The sequence below is a fragment of the Nilaparvata lugens genome, chromosome 1, assembly GCF_014356525.2.
Source record: "Nilaparvata lugens isolate BPH chromosome 1, ASM1435652v1, whole genome shotgun sequence".
NCBI lineage: Eukaryota > Metazoa > Arthropoda > Insecta > Hemiptera > Delphacidae > Nilaparvata > Nilaparvata lugens.
In genome coordinates this window covers 78,479,967-78,502,690 of record NC_052504.1, presented here as the reverse complement: position 1 = coordinate 78,502,690, position 22,724 = coordinate 78,479,967, and the positions used below count along the sequence as shown (strand labels likewise).

Genomic DNA, 22,724 nt, shown 5'->3' with positions numbered 1-22,724 from the left:
TGACAATGTGTAATTAGGATAGGTTAGGTTTTTGCTTTGAAATTGCAATTTTTTTTTATGTTTCAAATGTGAAAGGATAGGTTAGAGGGTTAGGATTTTGCTTTGAATTCTAAATTATTAAATGTGAAGGGGTTAGGGGTTAGTGGTTAGGTTTTTTTTGGATTATATTCAATTATGTTTCATAAGGTTAGGTTAGGTTTTTGCTTTAAAATTGCAATATACTAGAAAGGGCTATGGTCCAGGTAGAATTATGCTTTTTGAAATTTCAAAGGTGGAAAGATAGGTTAGGATTTTGCTTTGAAATTGCAATATGATGGTAGGGATTAGAGGTTTTTCAAATAGTTATGTTTATTGATGTTTTCAATGAAAAGGGGAGGTTGAGGGTTCGGTTTTTGTTTCGAAATGACAATATGCTGACTTTGTTATAGTGTTTTTTAACATCAGTTAAATAACAACTGTTATATTTTATTGATTATATTTTTCAAAAGTACTCTTTCTTTTATTAAATAAAATGATAATATATTGATTATTATATTGGATTTAATGATAAATCATCATTGGATAATAATATCTTCATCAAATAGAATGACGATTGGCTCCAGTTACAGTGCTCGGTAACCATCATAACAAAGAACGTTACATTCAAAGAACTGACTGAATGGAACGGGAAAACCCCGTTGCTAACGCATGCGTGATACGGTGCTGTCTGAGCTAGAGAGTGGTTTGTTCTGAAACAATAAAACCAAAGAACGGAAAACGGAATGTAAATTGTAAATAACAAATAACAATGAATTAGGTTAAGTTCTAACAAGTAGATTGATTTAATATTTGTGTTTTCAATAAAGAACTATTTTATGAACAGATTCGTAAATAAACGTTAAAGTAAATTGAAAGTGCTGTTGTCGATTAGTGTTAATATTCTTAAAAAATGCAGACTTTTAATTCCAATATAACATTTCTTTTTACTCTGCAAACTAAACACAATCAAGTAAGGTTTTTTTTATCTATTATGATTAGAACCTTCTATATTCATATTTATTGCTTTTACTACTTGAAAAGTAGTATAGCGGAAAAACCAAGGTACTATTTTGTACCGTAGCCTAGTTTTTGAATAGGCCTATTAGGGTGTTCAAGTAGGATTTGGATATTTGTTTTAATTGGTGGCTCAAGTTTAGGTCCAGTGCCGATATTATACCTGTTGGGTATATCAAATTTTTGGTTGAGACGATTTAGTATGTTATTTTGATCACAAAAGTTGAACGGTAGCCTCCCATCACAATTTTTTTTAAGAATTAGTTTTACTAACATTAAGCCCTAATTTGATAAGACTTTTCGCACACCTCTGGACCTAGAACTACACCGGTTTCAACAATGAATGGGTAGGTTAGGGGGGTTGGGTTTTTCGTTTGGGATTGCAATATGCTGGAAGGGGTTGGTGTCCAGGCTGAGGTATGTTTATAATATTGTTTCAAAGGTAAAAGGGTAGGTTAGGAGGTAAGGTGTTTGCTTTTAAATATACCAATAATATGCTTGAAAGGGTTAGGGATCTGATCAATACATTTATAAGTACTGTATCAACCTATCAATATTAAAAAACAACATGGCTAACACGATATAGGTTAAATGCTTGCAAAATTGTGCTACTTGAAACTTTCTTTATTTCAAAAACAACAGTGACCGCCGTTTAGTTTTTTTAATTAAAATAAAATAATAAAGCCTTTATACCAGCGGTTCCCAACTGGTGGTCCGCGGGGCATGTTGTGGGGGTCTGAAAATTTAGGGAAAGTACGGTATAATTTAAATCGAATAGGCCTACTATTAATAGAAAAGAGATTTTTAAACTGCAAAGTTCTGAAACCACGAATATTACAAAACAATGAACCTTTCTAGCTATTTTTATTGTATTTGAATCTGCATTCTTACAGTTAACTGGTGAATACTGCATTATTTTGAAAAATTACTTCATTGTCAACAAACCATAAAATTTTACAATCAGTCTCCTTATCTGATTGTTTAAATAAGCTAAATCATCAAAATAGCAGAGCATTCACGCAGCTTAGCAATCAGTTTTGGGGAATATTTTCCTGAAACTGACCCAGATGATAATTGGGTTAAAAATCCCTGCTGCTGTCAAGATAGAGGAAAACGAACAAGATCAACTTGTAGATTTATCCAGCTGTAGTGAAATGAATAAATATTTTGATAGTAACTCGATTTTGATAGACTTTTGGGAAACAGCACGAAAGAACTATAAAAAGCTTCGAGAAAAGACATTGAGGTTAATCCTTTCATTTGCAATAACTTACCGTTAAGAACGAGCATTTCCATCAATATGTTTTATGGAAAACAAGTTTAGAAATCGACTCGACATGCGGTCACATTTTAGAGTGAATGTGTCAAGTATGAAGCCTGATATCTCAGGAATCATAAACTTGAAGAAAAAATTCAACTCATCTCATTGAACAAATAGTGATAATTATTAGGAATAGTGGACCCAGTCTTCATTTTTGCAACTTATTTCAGCTGAGGTACAATACAAGGATCGCATTCTCATTAAATACAAATACTAAGAAATACTGATAAACCTCTGTTTGAATCAGAGATTGACAATGGTGTAACAACCGAAACCGGGCTTTTCAAGTATTAATAAATCTGTGGTTTTTAACAATTTCTTAATTTGATAAACCTCTGTTTAAATCAGAGATTGACAATGGTGTAACAACCGAAACCGGTCTTTCTAAGTACCGGTATCAATAAATCTGTGGTTTATGACAATTTCTTAGTATTTTTATTCTATTTGAATAATTACCACAATATCAACTTCTCAACTACACAAAAGGTGATCGCATTCTCCATATTGAAAGCAAGTTAGTGGAACAATTTCCGTACTGATTTTACAATAACAATAATTTTACAGTAATAATAAAGTCTCAGTCTTTCTGTAATTGCATAAGGATCTGAAGTTTGGACAATCACAAAGAACAGAGCTTCTACGAGGTGCTGGAAAAAAAATTGTAATATAAAGTCACAGAGACTCATGTTGCTGGCGGATGTTAAGATGATGGGAGGCATACGGCTGCCATAAGTGGTCTACGAGGATAGGTTGTTTTAAAAAGAGAAAAAAGACGAAAACATATAAAAGATTCACGAATCAAAGGAATAGAATAAGCATTAAGAAAATTATCTTCGGTAAGCCCCCTAGATATCCCTGTCGAGAACTTTTCCTTAGTGGCAAGAGACTCACACTGCCGTCACTGTATATCTAGGTGATCTGTTCTTACACTCACAAAAACTACCAAACTTCATCCGCAATAATGAAATCCACAGGTTCAATACAAAGCACTCAGCCTCCCTATCAGTGGCTGCTCATAGAACCGCCATGTTTGAAAAATCTCCGCAATATATAGGCCCAAAAAATTATAATAGGCTCCCTCAGGATATTTGGGACAATATTTGACTGAAAATTCAGAGGAATGTTAAAGAGGCTGTTGCTTGAAAGGCCATACTATTCTGTGGATGAATTTCTGCAGGAGTAATATTGTTCCATGTCTTTGATTCAACCTAGGCCCTTGCACATAGATACTTTCGACTGACTGCATTTAAAAAATATATATATTTCTTGTGACTATTGTATAATTGCAGTATTTTATCATTGTGATTGTGATATGTGTTGAGAACCTTCCTAAGGTTGTTCTTTTTCACTCATCCTCTGTCTGATCATCAGATGTTCAGGATGTAATTATAAATTGAATTCAATAGAATCGCTTTTGACCTAGTAGGGCGCAGCCAGCCCTCTCTTACACCCAACCCTCCAATACAACTACACCAATCCAACACAATTAGTCTAATAGGGAAAGAGAGGTTAGCGGGGATTGAGGATAAAAATTGGTGGAGAGGCTTGGTGATGGAGACCAAAGATCATGATAGACTGTAGCACCGGACAGTAGTAGTAGTAGTAATAGAAGTTTCAGAGAATGATATCCAGCTTGAGAAATGTTATTGATCAGGTTAGGAGTGTTGGGCTGCTAGGCTTTCATCAGGACCGAAAACTGACATGCAACCCTTACATTTACCACTACTTTGCAGAGAAGTCCAGTCGTCTTCTTACTCAAGGTATCGATGCTTAAGTACGGTATGCCTGAGAACTATATTTGGACACTGCCTATCTCTCATTCTTTCAATGAATTGTGATGTATGACGTGAAACATAGAAGGGCAGGGCAGTCAGCAGTGTTGCTAAATGTGCATCAATTCCTCCTGTTTCGGGCACCGTTGAGTGTATGAGTTTGAAAATCGCCAAATCCATCCGGGCACAAATTTCAACACTAGAGGCAAAAATCTACCCAACCCGTTCTTTATAAGTTATATGCCCCTACGTATTAACAACGTTAGTATTCCGGTATTTTCGTCGCAAATGATGTTTGCATTTCGCTTCTTTCCGTACTCTTGGAATATGTTTCCCCTAAGTTGGTCATCTTGCGGGAACTGATTCTCCAGCTTAGGTTAGTGTCAGGCTTGTGGTTAGGAATGAGCATTCGATAATTGTTTAGATTGGAGAAAATAAAATCTATTTTTCAGTTTTCTAAAAATTCTTAATTATTTCACAGTAGTTTTCTACTAAGAAATTTCCGGAATAAACGATGTAAATAATCACCTGTTCAGCTTTAATTGCTCTCTTATCCTGTTGGTGAGAATTGTGTGTCATAAGGGTTCGATATTAGTGGTTCTGTAATTCTATTTGATGAAATCCTTGAAAGGAACATTACTCCCCGTTATTAACACTCATGTCATGGAGGGCTGGCTGAAGTTCATGCTGCTGGATAAGATGCTTGTCAGTGGCTCCAGAATTTAAGTGATATATATATATATATATATATATATATATATATATATATATATATATATATATATATATATAAGTGCTTTATTGGAAAAACAATATTTTACAAGAAGTATTACTTAAAATATTGCATACACTATACGGCTGGGTCTAAGACCGTCAGCCGGAAATTCCGAATAACTAAAATAAAAACACACATTCATCAAATAAAAAAAATAAATTAGTCTCTTTGGATAAAACAGAAGCATTCTAACATTTTATATTGTAGCATTACAGTTTATACAACATCGATAATACCGTGGAATTCCTAGAAGTTCTCTGGAAATTTCTAGATTTTAGAAAGTCTTTGGTATTCACCAAGTATTTGAAGTATTCACTATTAGCCTAAGTAATAATTCAAGTATTCAATTATTCAAATGATAATTTCTATCAGAATGATTTATTCGTGAAAAAAGAACAACATATCAACAAAAAATAATAAAATATAAAATCAGATATGCATGTAAAACTATTTCTATTCTGATCCAATTTCTTTATTTATTGTTATTTTTTAATAAAAAATAAAGTCTAAATAATGATCAAATTTATTGATATAATAAATAATAATCAAATGAAACAACCTAAGTAACAAACGTTCAATCCTTGAACGGCAAGGATTGGGTAAAGCTGGCATTATTTTGTAAAGATGCTTGGCGCTATAGGTGGCAATTAATTCAAGAGTTTAATTACTGACTAAAAAAATTCAATCCATTCTAATTTAAGAATTGAAATAGCGTAACATGCATATTAATTGTAAAATTATTTAACCTTGGCCTACGAATGCTTATGCATATATACTCCCCGTTATTCATAGATATATATTATTGGAATTAGGGCAGTTAAAATAAATTTAAAAGTAATCCACCCTATGGATAATAATTTACAAGGAATCTAATCCCGTTTATTATTTAATGCTAAATCACAAATGAATTTGTCTTTCTATTCTATGCCGTGAGTCCTTGTATTAAAATCTAATGTTTGTTTGCATTTCAGATTTTGATATAAAATTGAAACTGATATCCATTTGTTCTTATAATTATCAGAATGGAGAAAGAACCACCAATAAAGGTAACTATTCTAGAATATTTTCTATTTTAACGTAAATTAATTGACATAGACCTAATCTACTTATTATTCTATTAATGATATGTCTGTGTACTTGGTTTAAAATCTAGCTCAATATATGATTAGTTATAACTTATTTCCAAATTCATGAAGCCTACAATAATTAGAATAGCCTACATACTTTCAGTCTATAGTTTACAGTATTATCTTCCTTGATCCAATCGTCAATCACAATTGCCAAAATTGATTACAAGTCTCTATACTCTGTACAAAATTACTTCTTACTTGGGATGGACATGCGCAGCAGAGAAGGCAAACAGCAGTAGGGATACAAAGGCGGCTATGTTTCCTTTGTGAACCGGCCAGCGTTCTCTAATTTCCAGTGAGTATTCAAGCGCTCATGTTAAACTTAGAAAGCTTACTCTCTGCAAGCACTGACTCGACTGACTCTAATTGACAAATGCGCTTCCACCTATGACTCTATCCATTACTGTAATTGGCTGATCTCCCTCCATTTCTCTGCGCCACAAATTCCTCTAAGTCTGAAGTAATTTTGTACGGAGTATAGTTGGATGCAATCAATTCTGGCAATCGGAATTCTCTGTTTATAGGCTAATCATTTTTGAATGTTTTAGCGCTACCGTCGTGAAGAGGAAGAAGAACGAAAATCTTCCGAATCCGATGAAGAATATGTCCCATATGTACCAGTGAAGGATAGGAAAAAACAACAGTTGATGAAGCTTGGCCGTTTAACTCAGGTGAGAAAAATCTTGACTAATCATATATTTTACTACTAAGTTATCACTAAGGGTACTCTTCTTGCTTGTGTACTTGCTTGTTGATACTTCTGGAATCTGTAAATCATTTCATAAAATTCAAAATATGCTACCACTTGGTCCTATCGTTTTCCCCCATCACATCATACCTTTCTTCATCCAATCCTATCAAACCTACCTTCCCTCCTCTTTCCCTGATACCTGATACCGTTTTTACCCTTTCAACGATTGAAGGTTTTCCTAGTACATGGATAATCATATGTGAAAAACCTTTCAATTTCCCCCTTTTTCATACCTCATATCCCTAATTAGTAGTATTTTTTCTTTCTATCTTGTGTGTATAGAATAAGTAAAACAATATTATTGAAGTTTCAATTCAATAATCCTGCTGGAACTAATCAATCTTTTTTCATTTCTTGATCGCCATAACTAAAAAAACTCGACGAACATTTTCAAGGTACATTGAATATTTATTCACTGATGTAATATAATTAATTACAAAGTTTTCTTTCAGTCATCTAGAGGAATATTAAACTTAAAGCACGAAACATTACGGAATGCTTGTTCTGGAAAAAAATTATAAAAATCTGGATGAAGTCAGTTTAAAAGTTCTAATGTAATGAGAACTAACATGGGATTCATACACTTTGGAGACATAATTTATCATTATTCTATGTATTTTATGCTTCAGAACTCATGCTCTATAGTTTACGTTATGATGGCAGTATTTGATTAACATTGTTGTTGCTATCCTTGTCTAACATTCGACAAAGTCGATATCCTTTCTAGCTCCGCTAGATCGTTTTTTAAAAATGTAGAAATATAATTATTGATAAAACATTCAATCTCAATTATCAACATTTGTTATTAAATCATTGACAAATATAATTTATTTGTGAATAAAATATAAATTATTATTAATTTTCAACAAAAAATGAACAGTTTATATTACATCAGATATACCGGTATCAGCTATCCTCCATAGAAGGCAGTGGCAAGGCAGAGAATCGGCAACGCAGTTATGCTATCTTTCTTCTCTGACATTCATCAATTCATGAAAAAAATTGCATGAAGTGTCTTTAAAATTATTATTTGTCCTGCATAATTTAATTTCATATTTCTTTGCATCTCTGTATTTTTTCCTCAAGATTGAAGTATTGTAATCTTATTCTACGCATTTTATTCATTTTTTTCAAACTGTTAATTCGATTGTTTTCTATATGTGTTGAGGAGTCGAATAAGGGGTGCATCCCTCAAAAATGTATCACGCTTCTTATACCCCTATACCTCAGTGAGACGGAGCTCAGAAAAGTAACTTCTTTGAATTTTATCAAGACCGCGAGTAAATAATTTATGAACACAAATTACCAAGTTCAGACTGATGTATCCAAAAATCAATGACTTCAATGGTAACATTTTATAATATTTTCAGCCAAAAAAGAAAGTGCCATGGAACGTCAACTGAAAGAAGAAGAGAAAATTCTAGAAAGCGTTGCTGAAAAGAAAGCTTTGATGGGTGTAGCTGAATTGGCCAAAGGTATTCAGTACGAAGATCCTATTAAAACAAGGTATTTTCCCATATGTTCCATGTATCCATGTATTTCTATGATTTGGAAAACATATTTTCCAGGTTATTGAATACAATATTTTTTCATGTTATTGAATACAGTTTTAGGTTATTGAATCCAAAATTATTGGATTTTAAGTTGACTGAGACCAAAGTTAGTAGACAGAGTTAGTCTATACTAACGTTGGACTGAGACCAGTAAGCTAAGTGGCACAATCAGCCAAAAGATTGATGAGATTGTTCAGGATGAAGTCTGCTTTTTGGGAGTCAGAATCAGAAAGTGTCTCAAGTGGATCACATTCTGAACAAACTCTCAAGTATCTGCTCCTCATTGAAAGTGCTGAAGAATGTAGTTGGAACAAAAACACTGTTAAATGTCTTCTATGGTTATTTAATGTCGAAAATTCAATATAGTATAATGCTCTGGGGGAGTGGAAAAATAATCTTAATTCTGTCTTGAAAAAGCAAAAAAAGCCCTCAGAATTGTCGACAACTTGAAGCCTTATGAATCCCGTAAAAACTCTTTCACAAGACTTAGAATTCTAACAGTTCCTGCATTGTACTTTCTCGAAATTGCAATTATGGCAAAGAAAAACGAGAAGATATTGAGAGAGAGTCATATCCATCATAGTTTCAATACTAGAAACCAGATAGTTCATCTTCAGTACCCGCAACACAGAACAGCAAGCTTAGAGAAAGGGCCACATTATAGCGGATTAAGAGCTTATAACTCTCTTCCTATTGAAATAAAATGTACTGAGAGCTCAGAAAGGTTCAAGAATGCAATAAAAGCTAAATTGATCGATGCATCTCCGTACAGTTTAGAGGAAAGCTTCAACTGTTGGCGCGTGTAGGCATTTTTTTTTTGCAAGCATATTTTTTTAACTCTTTCGTATGTTCTGATTTTCTTGTTTTTTTTCTCTCTTTTATAATTACGTTTTTTGAGTACTGTACTCAATAGTTTTGACGTGTCATATACTACCAAACTTGATTGATTCTTGACTGATTCTGATTCTTGCTTGATTCTGTAGTATTATATGACGAAAATTAAACTAAACTAAACAGTATTGCGTTCTTATTTGAATCAAAGTGTTCAATAATTGTTTCTATAAAGCTACTCTTTATAAACTGTCATATTTCTGTAAGGATCTCTGTGTGTAAATTTGCTATTTGAAAGTGTGTTGTTGCCCTAGGAATGTTTTGAATACGTTACATTGGGTCTGCACTCAAACGTTTACCATATTTGACCATTTTGATGGGCTCAGTGTAATGAATACTTGTCACGTGGTAAGAATGCTCTGTATCTCAGAGCAATTTCAGTTAAACACTTCTTGACATCCAGTAAAATAATATATTATTGTATATTGGAATTAGCCCAAGCATATTTCATTCATCATCATTATTTGGATATAGGATTGAAGCTTTCTCTTGAAATAATCCACCATACGGCTCTGTTTATTGACGCAGTTTAGTTTAAGATGAGAGTGATATCAACATCACAATTAGTTATAATAGTTATAGTAGTTACTAATAGTTATAGTTATATTAGTTATTAGTTTCTTATAATATTCTTTTCAAACTATTTCAGGGGTTGCTGTTTGAATCAGGCTCTGTTCTAAACAAACTGTTCACCAAGAATAGCTTACTTTGAAATTACATGTGTAAGAATTGAATTGAACAGCCACTTTTTATGCACCCTATATTCTTCTATGCAGAGACTATATGCTTACATCCATTCTTATTTTCTCAATCGATCATTCATCTAAATGCATATGCAGATAAATTAATAAATTCACTCTTATTAAAGACATTTCTAAAATATCATAATAATTCTATTTTAGTTGGAGAGCGCCCAGATGTATCCTGAATTTGAGTGAAGAAAGACACGATCGAGTGAGGCAGAAGCTGCGCATTCTAGTTGAGGGCGAAGAGGTGCCTCCGCCTTTGAAATCTTTCCGTGAAATGAAATTCCCCAGAGGGATTTTGGCCGGCTTAGAGGAGAAAGGCATTGTCAAGCCTACCCCTATTCAGGTGCAGGGTATTCCAACTGTGTAAGTAAAAGCAATGTGTCCAAAGTCTTTTATAAAAACCTGTATTTCATATTTTAAAGTAAAGTTCACATTAGTAAATGTGTGCTTGAATTTAAACTTTAGAAAAAAATATCTAATAAAACACTTCGACCTAGTCTATTACTTCATCAGTTATTCTCAAGTCATTGATTTATCAAGTTTTGACACTAAAATAAAGACTTACAGACTATATTATTTGTGAAAAATATTCACTCATATAATATTTTAATTTTCATATAATATTTACTCACTGACTGAAGCAAGCTTTCGAATCACATCGGATTCATTGTCAACATGTATAAGACAATGAATCCGATGTAATTCGAAAGCATACTTCAGTCAGTGAGTAAATATTTTATATTTTTCACAAATAATAATTATAGTCTGCAAGTCATCACTTTAGTGTCAAAAATTGATGTAACATATAGCAGTTCGCAATGGATAGAGAAATTCAAGACTTCACTGATTTAGACAATAATTAACAGGCCTCTGGTTTAGTAGTCGAATTTATCAGATTATAATATTAATATATAATAAATATCATTACCTGGTTGATTGCCTGTTATTTCTATTCCATCGTATTAATCGTCAGTGCTCCTTTCCGAATTATCTTTTTGACTCATTCGAGCACCATTACAAAAGCATCTAGTACAAGCAACTGATGAACAGTTTGAACTCGGTAATTTGCATCCAAAAATAATTTTATCGCATTCTTAGTGAAATTCCTGAAAGTTTCTTCACAAGTCCTATTCCCCTGTACACAGATGTATAGTCTTTGTAGGGGTATTCGATCCATTTTTTCTATTACAAAATTATTGAAATTGTATTTATTTATTATAGTATATAATTATGCATTTTTTGGAATAAATATTTGAATATGAATTTATCCAACCGAGGTTTATAAAAATTTTCAATCGAATGCATTCTTCTATATCAAGCTTTATGATAATGATAAGCGATTATTTTTAACTGTAATTTATTAATCATCAAGTTTAATATTAATTATTGCAAAAAATAATTTTGAATTTTTACTTATGAAGCTGTTTAATGTACATCTCTTTTCAGGCTATCAGGTCGTGATATGATTGGAATAGCTTTCACTGGCAGTGGAAAAACACTAGTTTTTGTGCTGCCAATTCTAATGTTCTGTTTGGAACAAGAGACAAGACTACCGTTCATGATGAATGAAGGTCCTTATGGTAAGTCATTTCTATATAAATTACTTATTTATTAGTACATCTAATACGATCGCAAGAGCAAAAAATTCAAACGATAACTATTTCTCTCCCGCATTACTTGAAAAAGGTGATTTGTTCAAGAATATTTGAACATATCTCACACTTGATTCCAGTTCATCATAAGATTATGTTTCCTGAATCCTTAATCATCTCACTATTAACGAATAACTTGGAGCTATAATATTTTTAATCATGCTCGATTAAAGTACTGTATTAAAGTTTACAATACTAAGGCCCGGTGCACGACAGCTGGTTAAATTTTAACCGTGATTAATTCCACGAGAACCAATCAGTTCTCGTAGAATTGATCACGTTTAAAACTTGACCGGCTGTTGTGCAACCTGCACTAACTATATAAATTCATCAGATAAGTTATATTAGATTTGCTGCTGTATTTGAAACTAATCCTGGCAATCGCTTTAATTAAACACTAGCTCTCAAGGATGATCTTACTAAAAATATCAATAATTTTCCTATAGATTATTCCTTTAAAATTGGTTCGGATTCTATTATTCTAAAATATAATATATGTTTTGTATGTTCCAGGATTGATAATATGTCCCTCTCGTGAACTTGCAAAGCAGACATTCGATATCATTAATCATTACAGTAAAAGTCTTCAAAAACATAGAGCTCCAGAAATAAGGTCATGTCTAGCCATTGGAGGTATTCCGGTATCAGAATCACTGGAAGTCATAAATAGGTATGTAAAGTTTTGAACGGTTTGAACGCGATTAAACACGCATGCTATCGTTATAAAGGCAGAAAATTCTAGTCTAGTACATTGTGTAGTGTAGTGTATTGAATACATCTTACATAATAAGCTGTGTTGTACTTGCTACCTTTTAATAACATTCTCCATTTCAATCAACTTACATTGGAAAACGTTTCAAGCTGATTGAATAATAATATTTTATTCGTAAAAAATACAAAATTATAAGATAAATTAAATTCATTAATAGTATTTGAAATAACTTGACAACCAGCAGCAAAGCAAACTTGCGCGCTACCTGCGATTTTAATTCATATTTATACATGTCTGGATTATAAAACTTATCTTAAATACTTTCCAATCTCATTATGATGTTATAGTAATGATATTCAAATAAATCAGACTTATTAAAGTGTAATTCATGTATCATGCCTTTTTCAATAAAACTTCATTCAGCATGTTTAAATACATCAACTCCGATTGATGATGTAGGCCCATTCCATATCTCAGAAGGCATGATTTCATCCACAAACTCAATAAATGTAATAATAATTTAACTAGTGAGGTCCACGTTATAATGGCAGTGAATAAAGATAGAGAACAACGTTGCCGATCCTCTGTCATGTCAATGCTTTCTATAGATGGTAGCTGATACAAGTTTATCGATGTAATATCAACGTTCATTCTCGTTTAAAATAATCAATTATATTATTAATTCTACATTTTTAAAAGATGATCTGGCAGCAGAGCATAGCGAGAAAGAGATATCGCTATCAGCTTTGTTGAATGATAAACAAGGATAGCAATATCATTTCTAAACAAACACTGACATTATAACGTGGACCTCACTATAGAAGACTCTCTCGAATTTCTCGTTCCTAAAAATTAAAGAAAAATTATTGTAAACAAATAATTGGAAATCTGTATCTTTATTGACGTAAAAAATACGATCAAACCCCTTTTATATTTCTTTCTATTTTCTAGAGGAGTTCATATTATGGTTGCCACCCCTGGACGGTTGATGGACATGCTTGATAAGAAGATGGTGCGGCTTGATGTATGCAGGTATAGCAATTCTAACCAAAATGACATCTCATCAATTTATTGACCCTCTGCATTTTTTATAATAATCGCTCAAAAATCTTCTCAGAAAACTGATAAATTGTAGAAAACATCGTCAATATCTTTGGCTTTCATTACAAGGAAATTATTTTCAAGCCTGCCGAACTTTCGTTTCATAGGGTTTGAATTCAATTCTAAGTGTATTGTTGAATTTTAAATTCTTCATGGATTTTATTATGACTTCTATATTCATTTAAGACATTTAAATTCATTGCTCTTGAAATAGTTTTGAAGTTTATATTGCAGCATTATTAAATTTGCAGGTATCTGTGCATGGACGAAGCCGATCGTATGATTGATATGGGTTTCGAAGAAGATGTTCGAACAATATTTTCGTTCTTCAAGGTTTGTATCGCAACAAATTTTTTTCGAATTATACCTTTTTACTTTCCTTGCCCTACTACCATAGGTAAGGAAAGTATTGCTTTCCAAAAAAAATTAAGGTACCCCAATTTCAAGTTTTCTATACGTTTCAAGGTCCCCTGAGTCCAAAAACATGATTTTTGGGTATTGGTCTGTGTGTGTGTATGTGTGTGTGTGTATGTGTGTGTGTGTGTGTGTATGTGTGTATGTCTGTGAACACGATAACTCCATTCCTAATTAACCGATTGACTTGAAATTTTAAACTTAAGGTCCTTATACCATGAGGACCCGACAATAAGAAATTCAATAAAATTCAATTCAAGATGGCGGATAATTACTAAAAAACCATGTTTTTCACGCTTTTCTCGAAAATGGCTCTAACGATTTCCTTCAAATTTATGCCATGGATAGCTATTCATAAGCCCTATCAACTGGCATAAGTCTCATTTCAGGGAAAATTTCAGGAGCTCTGTAATATTCTTGAGAAAAATGGCGGATAATGACTAAAAAACCACGTTTTTCACGGTTTTCTCGAAAACGGCCCCAACGATTTTCTTCAAATTTATACCATAGATAGCTATTCATAAGCCCTATCAACTGGCATGAGTCTCATCTCTGGGGAAATTTCAGGAGCTCCGTAATATTCTTGAGAAAAATGGCGAATAATGACTAAAAATCCATGTTTTTCACAATTTTCTCAAAAACGGCTCTAACGATTTTTTTCAAATCCATCCCCTGTATAGTTATTTATTAGCTCTATCAACTGACATGAGTCTTTTTCCTGGGGTACTAATGGGGTCCACCCAATCCTTGAGAAATGGACTTTGTAAGCTCCTTCTCGTGCATGAGGTAGGTAGGAACACGGTTTTTACTTTTTCTTCTTCCATATACCGTGGGTAGGTAGAGCAGTTTATAAAAAGAACACAGTCATAGTCAAGATATTTCATCTGTAGAACAGCTGTTTTGACGAATTTCAAAAAAATCATCGAATTTCACAATTTACATAATGGAAAAAGTACTCTGAAAACAATTTTATATACACATATACGGTAGTCTGATTGTAGTTGCAAATATGTTGCCGTCAATCGTCATTATGTTATTCCCCTAAATTATTCTCGTTTGATAATGACGCTTAGGTTTATTTAGCGAACTATATTAGAAATTTTAAGGTAGGGTTATAAAAAGGGCACTTTGTTCCGTGGATGTTTTTTTTACAAGAGAAATATTTGATCAAAATAAGGGGAAAGGTTTTTAAGCGAAAATAGATGTAAAATTTTAAATAGTTCAATGAGCAAGGAAAGTTGTGTGAGTGTACCACACCAGATTTTTTTACTTTAAATTCACCTAATTTCAATACTAAAAATAATGTATGCTTCATTCTATAAGGTTCCAACAAATTACATTCTTTCAAATCGTTGACTCAATTTAGAATTTTCTAGATTTACCTAGATTAAATCTAATCTATTTAATCAAATTTTGATTTCTTGTTTTCTTCTATGAAACATAAGATAAACCGATTTGGAGGATAAAATCAGTTATACTCCTCATATTTATAAATTATTAATTCTCATGTTTCTAACTTTTCAAGTATATTTACTTTGTCAATTATTTTTATATCATTATTAGCGCATTCATCGATGAATAACAGTAGTCTTTATAATGCCTTCTTATTCTGGAAAATTGAAAACTTTACCTTTATTTTTTATCATGTCTTGTATTGCAGGGTCAAAGACAGACACTTTTGTTCTCAGCAACTATGCCGAAGAAGATCCAGAACTTCGCCAGATCGGCGCTGGTGAAGCCTGTCACCATCAATGTTGGAAGAGCTGGAGCCGCCTCAATGAATGTCATCCAGGTTTGTTGAAGCACACTCAAATCATCACTCTTAGTAATATATAGTTTAAATTTACACACAACTTGACTGTCATTCTATTTAATATATGCCTTGGAATTTTGTTACTGTAAACATGAATGTATGATATTCTATAGATTGTCTAAACACAGTCAGTATTACCATAAAGAAAAAATAGCATAAGAAGATATCCCATGGTATTGGTCGTTTATGTTCCAAATTTCAAGCCGAGTTTTATTAGCTCAAGCCGATTACTGTCTATTATTAAGGTGCGTACAGACTTTCGCTCTGCTCCGCAACCGAACGTCACTCCAGCAGAGCGATTGATGATCGACCGGGGAGCAAGAGTGGTTCGACCGGAGAACGCGAGAAGAGCTAACATCTTCCATAACGTTCATGATGGGTGCGACTGCAGAGCGGAGGCGGAGCGACTGCGGTGCGATGGAGGAACGAGGGCGGTACGAGGGCGGAGCGTGCTCGGTGCGGGTTGAAGGCACGTATATGTGTACGCAGCTTTACTGTTTGGCCGGAAGAGAGTGTAAGAACGGCACAGTATGAGAGACTACCAGCGTTACATAGCTTCACGAGAAAGAACTACTAGGACTATCGGCTTGAGTTGACATTGAAAATTGGAACATAAACACCCTATAGTCTACAATGGAATATCTTCTTGTGCTATCTTTTCTCTATTTTTCTATTCTCAATTGAAAATTGGAACATAAACGACCTATACCATGGAATATATTGTGCTATCTTTTTCTCTAGGGTATTACCAAAGAGGATTGGAAGAAGACCCACGATCCTCTTCCGATCCAGAAGATCCTTCATTCGATCCTCTATGGTATTGAACTCTCATTTACTTCTAAAATTAAACCAACTTCTACAAACGAAATTCTTTGTATTTTTATTTTCGTGTGTAAATTAGAAATCGAACATCATTTTCCACTGCAATACGAACAGTATAATATGAATTATATTTACTTTGTATGAATCGGAAAACAACACTATACAATTGCTAAATTTTCAACTGTTAACAGTCTAGTGTAAGTGTGTTTCTTTAAAATGAAATAAAATTTCCAAAGGGGGAAACAGTTCGTGTATTCAAATAAGCATTTAAACATTTATTTCACTATTCAACAATTTCCAAATGCAGTGTATATTTCCAGATCGAACGGACGCTGCACTGTTGAATTATGCAATAAAAAAATCTGTTGACACTGAACAGAGTTTATTTATAACCAAATAATTCACTCCAATGGTTATTAAATGTTATACATGTGATATAACTCATTTTTCAAACACTAAGAACAACAAATTCAAATGCAAGAGTTCGTGATGTTTGGTATTTGATTGAACGATTTGGGTTTTAATGGTCTTTCCGAGTGCTTGAAACTGACAAAATGTACTCTAGTCTGAACAAAATTTGTTCAGACTAGAGTATATTTGTTTTATGTCGAACATTATGTTTCAACATTAATGTTTAACATTAAACATTAAGTACATTTATTTGTTTTGAAACTACATCTATTTCGAAACTACATTTATTTGTTTTGATTTCAGGAAGTCGAATATGTAAAGCAAGAAGCGAAAATAGTTTTACCTACTGGAGTGTCTGCAAAAGACGACTCCACCGGTTCTTATCTTTGCTGAGAAAAAGCAAGATGTCGACGCAATCCATGAATATTTGCTATTGAAGGGAGTTGAGGCTGTTGCAATTCATGGAGGCAAAGGTAATATTAATATATTTGTAAGATTAGGATGAAGAATCAAACTGTCCAAAAACTGTGTCCAGACCGGGGAATCGAACACGGTATCTATCCGTTGAACGCTTGAAGTAATTATTAATACAGTAATAATATTCCAGCAGTTGGTTAACTGCAATTTCTAATAAATGTTTCATCAATGATAGATCATATCTATTGTTTAAAACTAATTGCAGTTCTATATTATGGATGCTGTACTTCACTGTGGGGATGTTAAAGCTACTATCTCAATAGGAATTTTGAAACATTTTATATGTATTGTTTTTGGAGTAATTTTTAATAAAAATTCGTAAATGAAATAGTTGGGCTTAGTTATAGAATGATTGGGAATAAAAAACAGGCTAAGCCCAACTATTTACAGTGTTATTTTGTGGGGAAATTGTTCACGGGTGTCTGAAGTTTTGGTTCTGAAAAAAAAGCGATAAGAATTATTTATTAGTTATATTATTATTATTATATTATATTTATTAGTTATATTATTATAATTAGTTACTATTATTAATAGTAACTAACTCAAATGTGAGAGCTCCCTGCAAACCGCTATTTGTCAAAACTAGAGTCATGACTGTCATTTGTTTGTATATATATACGTTGCTTTCGTATATAAAATTGAAGGAAAGAAACCTTGATTGTAATATTAATGTGCACAAACATAATATTCCTCAAGTAAGGCTATGAAGGACTTTGAGAAGCCATTTTAATGTGGGAATAAGACTTTTCAATCATATGTCAGAGATCTACCTTATCCTAGTTTCAGAAAGGCAATAAACAAATTCCCAAGTTACAACCCATTCTATAGTTTGACGGAATTTTATGAAAACTCCTTCAATTAATGTTTGTCTTACAAAATACTGTATATTATACTAGTATGTGTATAAGATTATATTTGTTATTTATGAGTTACCTAGATGGTATAAATTTGTATTGAGTGGGTCTCCACCCAAACTATTAATGTAATGTTTCTTTTCAATTCTCTGACATTGTCTAATGCAATTTTGTAATTGTTCTTTGACAAAAATAAATTATTTATTATTTATTTATTTACTATTTACCACATGATCAATTTGATTGATCGTTCTACCATCTGGCAATTTCCATGTACCAAGATGAGGGAAGTGTGTGTAATATGTGTTCCCTCTCTTATGAGGGAAGTGTGTGTAATATACATATTTGTCCTGGCCGCGAAATTTGCTAATAGCCATCCATTCTCACTTGTTATCTCATGGATGCTATTTTCCCTGCAATGCCTTTCAATTCATCTTCTTTTCCTATCTCAGCATTAAAATCTCTTAGGACCACCAGTATCTCATACCTAGGAATTCCATTGCACACTTTTTCAAGCCCATCATAAAATATGTTTTTACCTGGTAGTATTTATCTTACCGTATTTATCATTGACGAACGAATAAATAATGAATAGATAAATCATTTTTTCCTTCTTTTTAATACTCTTACGTCAATCAAATGTCTTAGCAAATACATTTCGAAAAAACAGGCTAGACTAAACATAAAATAAATAGAAATACAAATATGTGATAAAATAATTCAAAAATTGTACTGATATTTGTATTTCTATTTATATTACATGTAGCTCCAAACAGAAAAGAGACAATAGACTAAACATGTCTTGAAAACGTATTTTGACTGTTAGACCAATTAAATAATTCTTCTTCATTCCATAACTATTTCGTGTGTATATCTCATTCATTATTCATCGTTTTGTTACCAGATCAGGAGGAACGTTCAAGATCAGTTGAAGCGTTCAGGAAAGGCCATAAAGATGTTCTCGTCGCCACAGATGTTGCATCCAAAGGATTGGACTTCGCCAACGTTCAACATGTCATCAATTATGACATGCCAGATGACGTTGAAAATTATGGTGAGCACACAATTTTGTCATAAAACGGCAGTTTTCTTGCAACGAATGGTCGTATTATTATTCTTCAAAAACACACAATTTTAGAATTGATGGTTCCCATTCTCAATCAAATCAGCACTTTGTTATCAAAGAATAATTGACTTTCTTTTTCCATTTGAAAATTCTGTTTTTTATCCAGTTCACAGAATCGGACGTACTGGACGCTCGGGAAAAACCGGAATCGCCACAACATTCATCAATAAAGCAAATGATGAGTCTGTACTACTTGACCTGAAGCATCTTCTGATGGAAGCCAAACAAAAAGTACCTCCCTTCCTGGCCGAGTTGCAATCCGAAAATGAGAAATACTTGGATCTTGGAGGTAATTTTGCAACTATTTACGAAACGTTATTGAACTTCTGAATTGGATTCATGAAGCTCACAACCTAAATTTCAATCTTGAAATTACATTGGGATTTAATATTAGAGTATATTTCAGCAATTGACAATGAGTAGTAGATAATTAATTTTGGGATCCAGTTTGACCTTGTTTATCTAAATTTAGGTGATCACCTGGGAATTACAACTTCAAATCAATATTGGAATAAAATATTCTATTAATATTTCAATTGTTCACTACAGTAGTTTGAATTAGTTGAACTGTGATAACATTGATTATATGGTTCAACTATATATCCTTTGCTCAGTGTGGTCACGTGTGGCATTTCACAGTGTGTGAATGTGAAATATTACAGTATTTGCACATTACAAAATTACAGTATCAAGTCAGAAAAGTGAAAATTTTATAATCGTCTGCCTTGTTATGTAAAAACCGATGCTATATAAAATTATAGTCTTTTTACGATTAGGTTTTCCTAATTGAACAGACCCGATGCAAAAGTTATAATAATCAAATCTACGTCAAAGTGGAAATTTAGCCATACAATATGCGTAGTGCTCTTCTCAAGCTTAGGAAGTCTCTTCTAAAAAATGCATTTTTCAAATCCAATATCTAAAATTCAAATTTGAAGACGTTGAATTTAAGGAAGCTGTAAACATTTCATATTACTAATAAAATTCAGAGAAGTTGATTTTTATTGTAATACACTCTGAAATGCTACGATTCATGTCATGCTTGAATTTAATTAATTAACAGGTTCATATCTTAGTTCAAACTAGTTTATTACACAATTGATTGTTATTTTCAGATGAGAGAGGGTGCAGTTACTGTGGCGGTCTTGGACACAGAATCACCGACTGTCCAAAACTGGAAGCTATCCAGAACAAACAGGCGTCAAATATTGGCAGACGAGATTATCTTGCAAGCAACGCTGCTGACTATTAGGTACTCTTTAATCCGTTCAGTATTTTTTGTGCTGTCGTTACGATTTCAATCTGTAAATGAAATTTGTTAGTGATATTTTTATTTTATTAGTGATTATATTTTTACTATTCGTTTTTTATGCATGGCCAATAGGAGTTGAGAAATGACCCTCGTATAATTGACGCGAGCCAAACTGAATGGAATTGTGCACTGGAAATGTCGGAACGATTGAAATTTGATAGCATGGTTCACTAGGCTATTAGGAAACCGCGCCGTGGGCTGACCGGCGTAAGCCTATTGACCCAGACGACATTGATGGACCATCGAGGTTCTACTTGATTAATTTCCTTCCACTTTATTTCTAAGTATTAACGAAAATATATACATGCTTTGGAACACTCTTTATTTTCTCAATAAAAATATTATTGATTTGGAATAAACTGATTTTAATTAAATTTTTCAAATATTTCACTATTCACTCTCAAAATGATGAATCCATAATGTATAATTTGTATTAATTCTTCCTTGTCAGTTTTTTAATTTTGTCTCCTATTTCACGATGCGTTTTCACAATTGAAATAAATAGAGTAGATGTCATCAACACCATTAGCTAGTATCTAATGAAATTCGATCAATGTGATTTCAAACGTTGAATTGGAAATTTTAATGTGAACCATGTGAAATATTGTTGTAGCAATGTATTTTTTTGCAGGTTTACTTAGTTTTTAAAGTCATCGACCACGTCAAAGTCATGATTGTACAAAATTTTGTATTTTCCAAAATGAACTGCTTATGTCCTGGAGGATCCATGATAAGTTGTGGACCTATCAATTCCTGGAGAATCTATCTGATCTAGTTGTCGTCTGATAAGTTATTGTATTCCGAAATGAAAGTTGGAAACAGACAGACTGCAACACAACGGAATAATTTATTCAATTCTAGTGAAAAGTTGATTGTTCAGCGTATTAAATTGAAAATACATCATATTATAATTGTGATAGAATACTATATTTTTCATGTAAATAAAATAATATCTATAAACAATTGAATTATAATTTATTTTTTCACACTCCCTTCGAGTTGATCATGGATCAATAAAGTCCAGGCCACACTTTCTGATTCCATTCCGATCCGATTCAGTAATGACAACGGCCTGGAATGGTGCATGTGATCTGCCACCACCAGCCCTCTACACCACAGAAATATCGGACATGAGTAGGATCGGAACGCTGCATGATGTGTGTGGTCCAGGCTTAAAGGCGGCTTCACACTTAACGCTGTTCTGCCTCATGGTAAACATCAAGAAAATTCTCAACTTGTGGATGAAAGATTTTCCTTGTAGCAGCCCGTCAGATTTACTTTTGAACTCAACCTAGTCTACAAGTAGCCCATTCTATAAGTAGACTTTCATAATATTATATTAATGAAAACACTGGGTTGTTGTCAAAAATATCACTTATTTATTGTAAAAATCACAAATCTTTTTCAACGCCAATTCTGTCATCTTCAGTGTGAGAAATTCAAAACTTTGAAATTGTAGGTTAGAATACACAATAGGGTGTTATCGTAACACCCTAACACCCTTTAATACACCCTATTGTGTATCCTAACCTACAATTTCAAAGTTTTGAATTTCTCACACTGAAGATGACACCATTGGTGTTGAAACATGTTGGTAATTTTTACAATAAAGGCCGGGACATGTATAACCGCACCGAGGTACGGCCGAGATACGCCCACGACACGGTGATGGTGGTAGGAGAACACACGCGACAGCCGTGTCTCAGTTCTGTGTGGTCTGATTTCTGAATGTGTTAATATTGGTTATAATATAACACTATTAGAGCTTGTTACATGCGATTTAAATTTATATTTTTTAATTTTAAACTAATTACCTGTGGACACAGAAGATGAGAATCATAGTGCTGGAATATAGTTCGGTACATAACAATACCACAATCAGTCATGTATCGGAAATATATAACAGCAATAAAATTTCTGTGCTATTATATTTCACCTTATGTATCTAAACATAATTAGTTTTAAATTTAAAATTTAAGACACAGTCACGGGTTCCTCCTTTCATACATTTTGTTGTTTATTTTATTACTTATTATGTCTATTATACCTTTGGCTT

The 22,724-nt window shown here is 32.9% G+C and overlaps 1 protein-coding gene across 1 annotated transcript; it reads left to right on the top strand.

The window, feature by feature from the left end:
• The first annotated feature begins 5,871 nt into the window (after positions 1-5,871).
• On the top strand, positions 5,872-21,636 carry LOC111059820 (ATP-dependent RNA helicase abstrakt). Its single transcript, XM_039441514.1, is given in 15 exon segments — positions 5,872-5,946; positions 6,579-6,737; positions 8,148-8,287; positions 10,128-10,337; positions 11,421-11,554; positions 12,140-12,296; positions 13,290-13,370; positions 13,691-13,772; positions 15,514-15,645; positions 17,203-17,238; positions 17,240-17,372; positions 19,135-19,284; positions 19,463-19,645; positions 20,472-20,608; positions 21,300-21,636. Coding segments are annotated over 14 exon segments (1,758 nt in total). The 5' UTR covers positions 5,872-5,922; the 3' UTR covers positions 21,300-21,636.
• Positions 21,637-22,724: the final 1,088 nt, after the last annotated feature.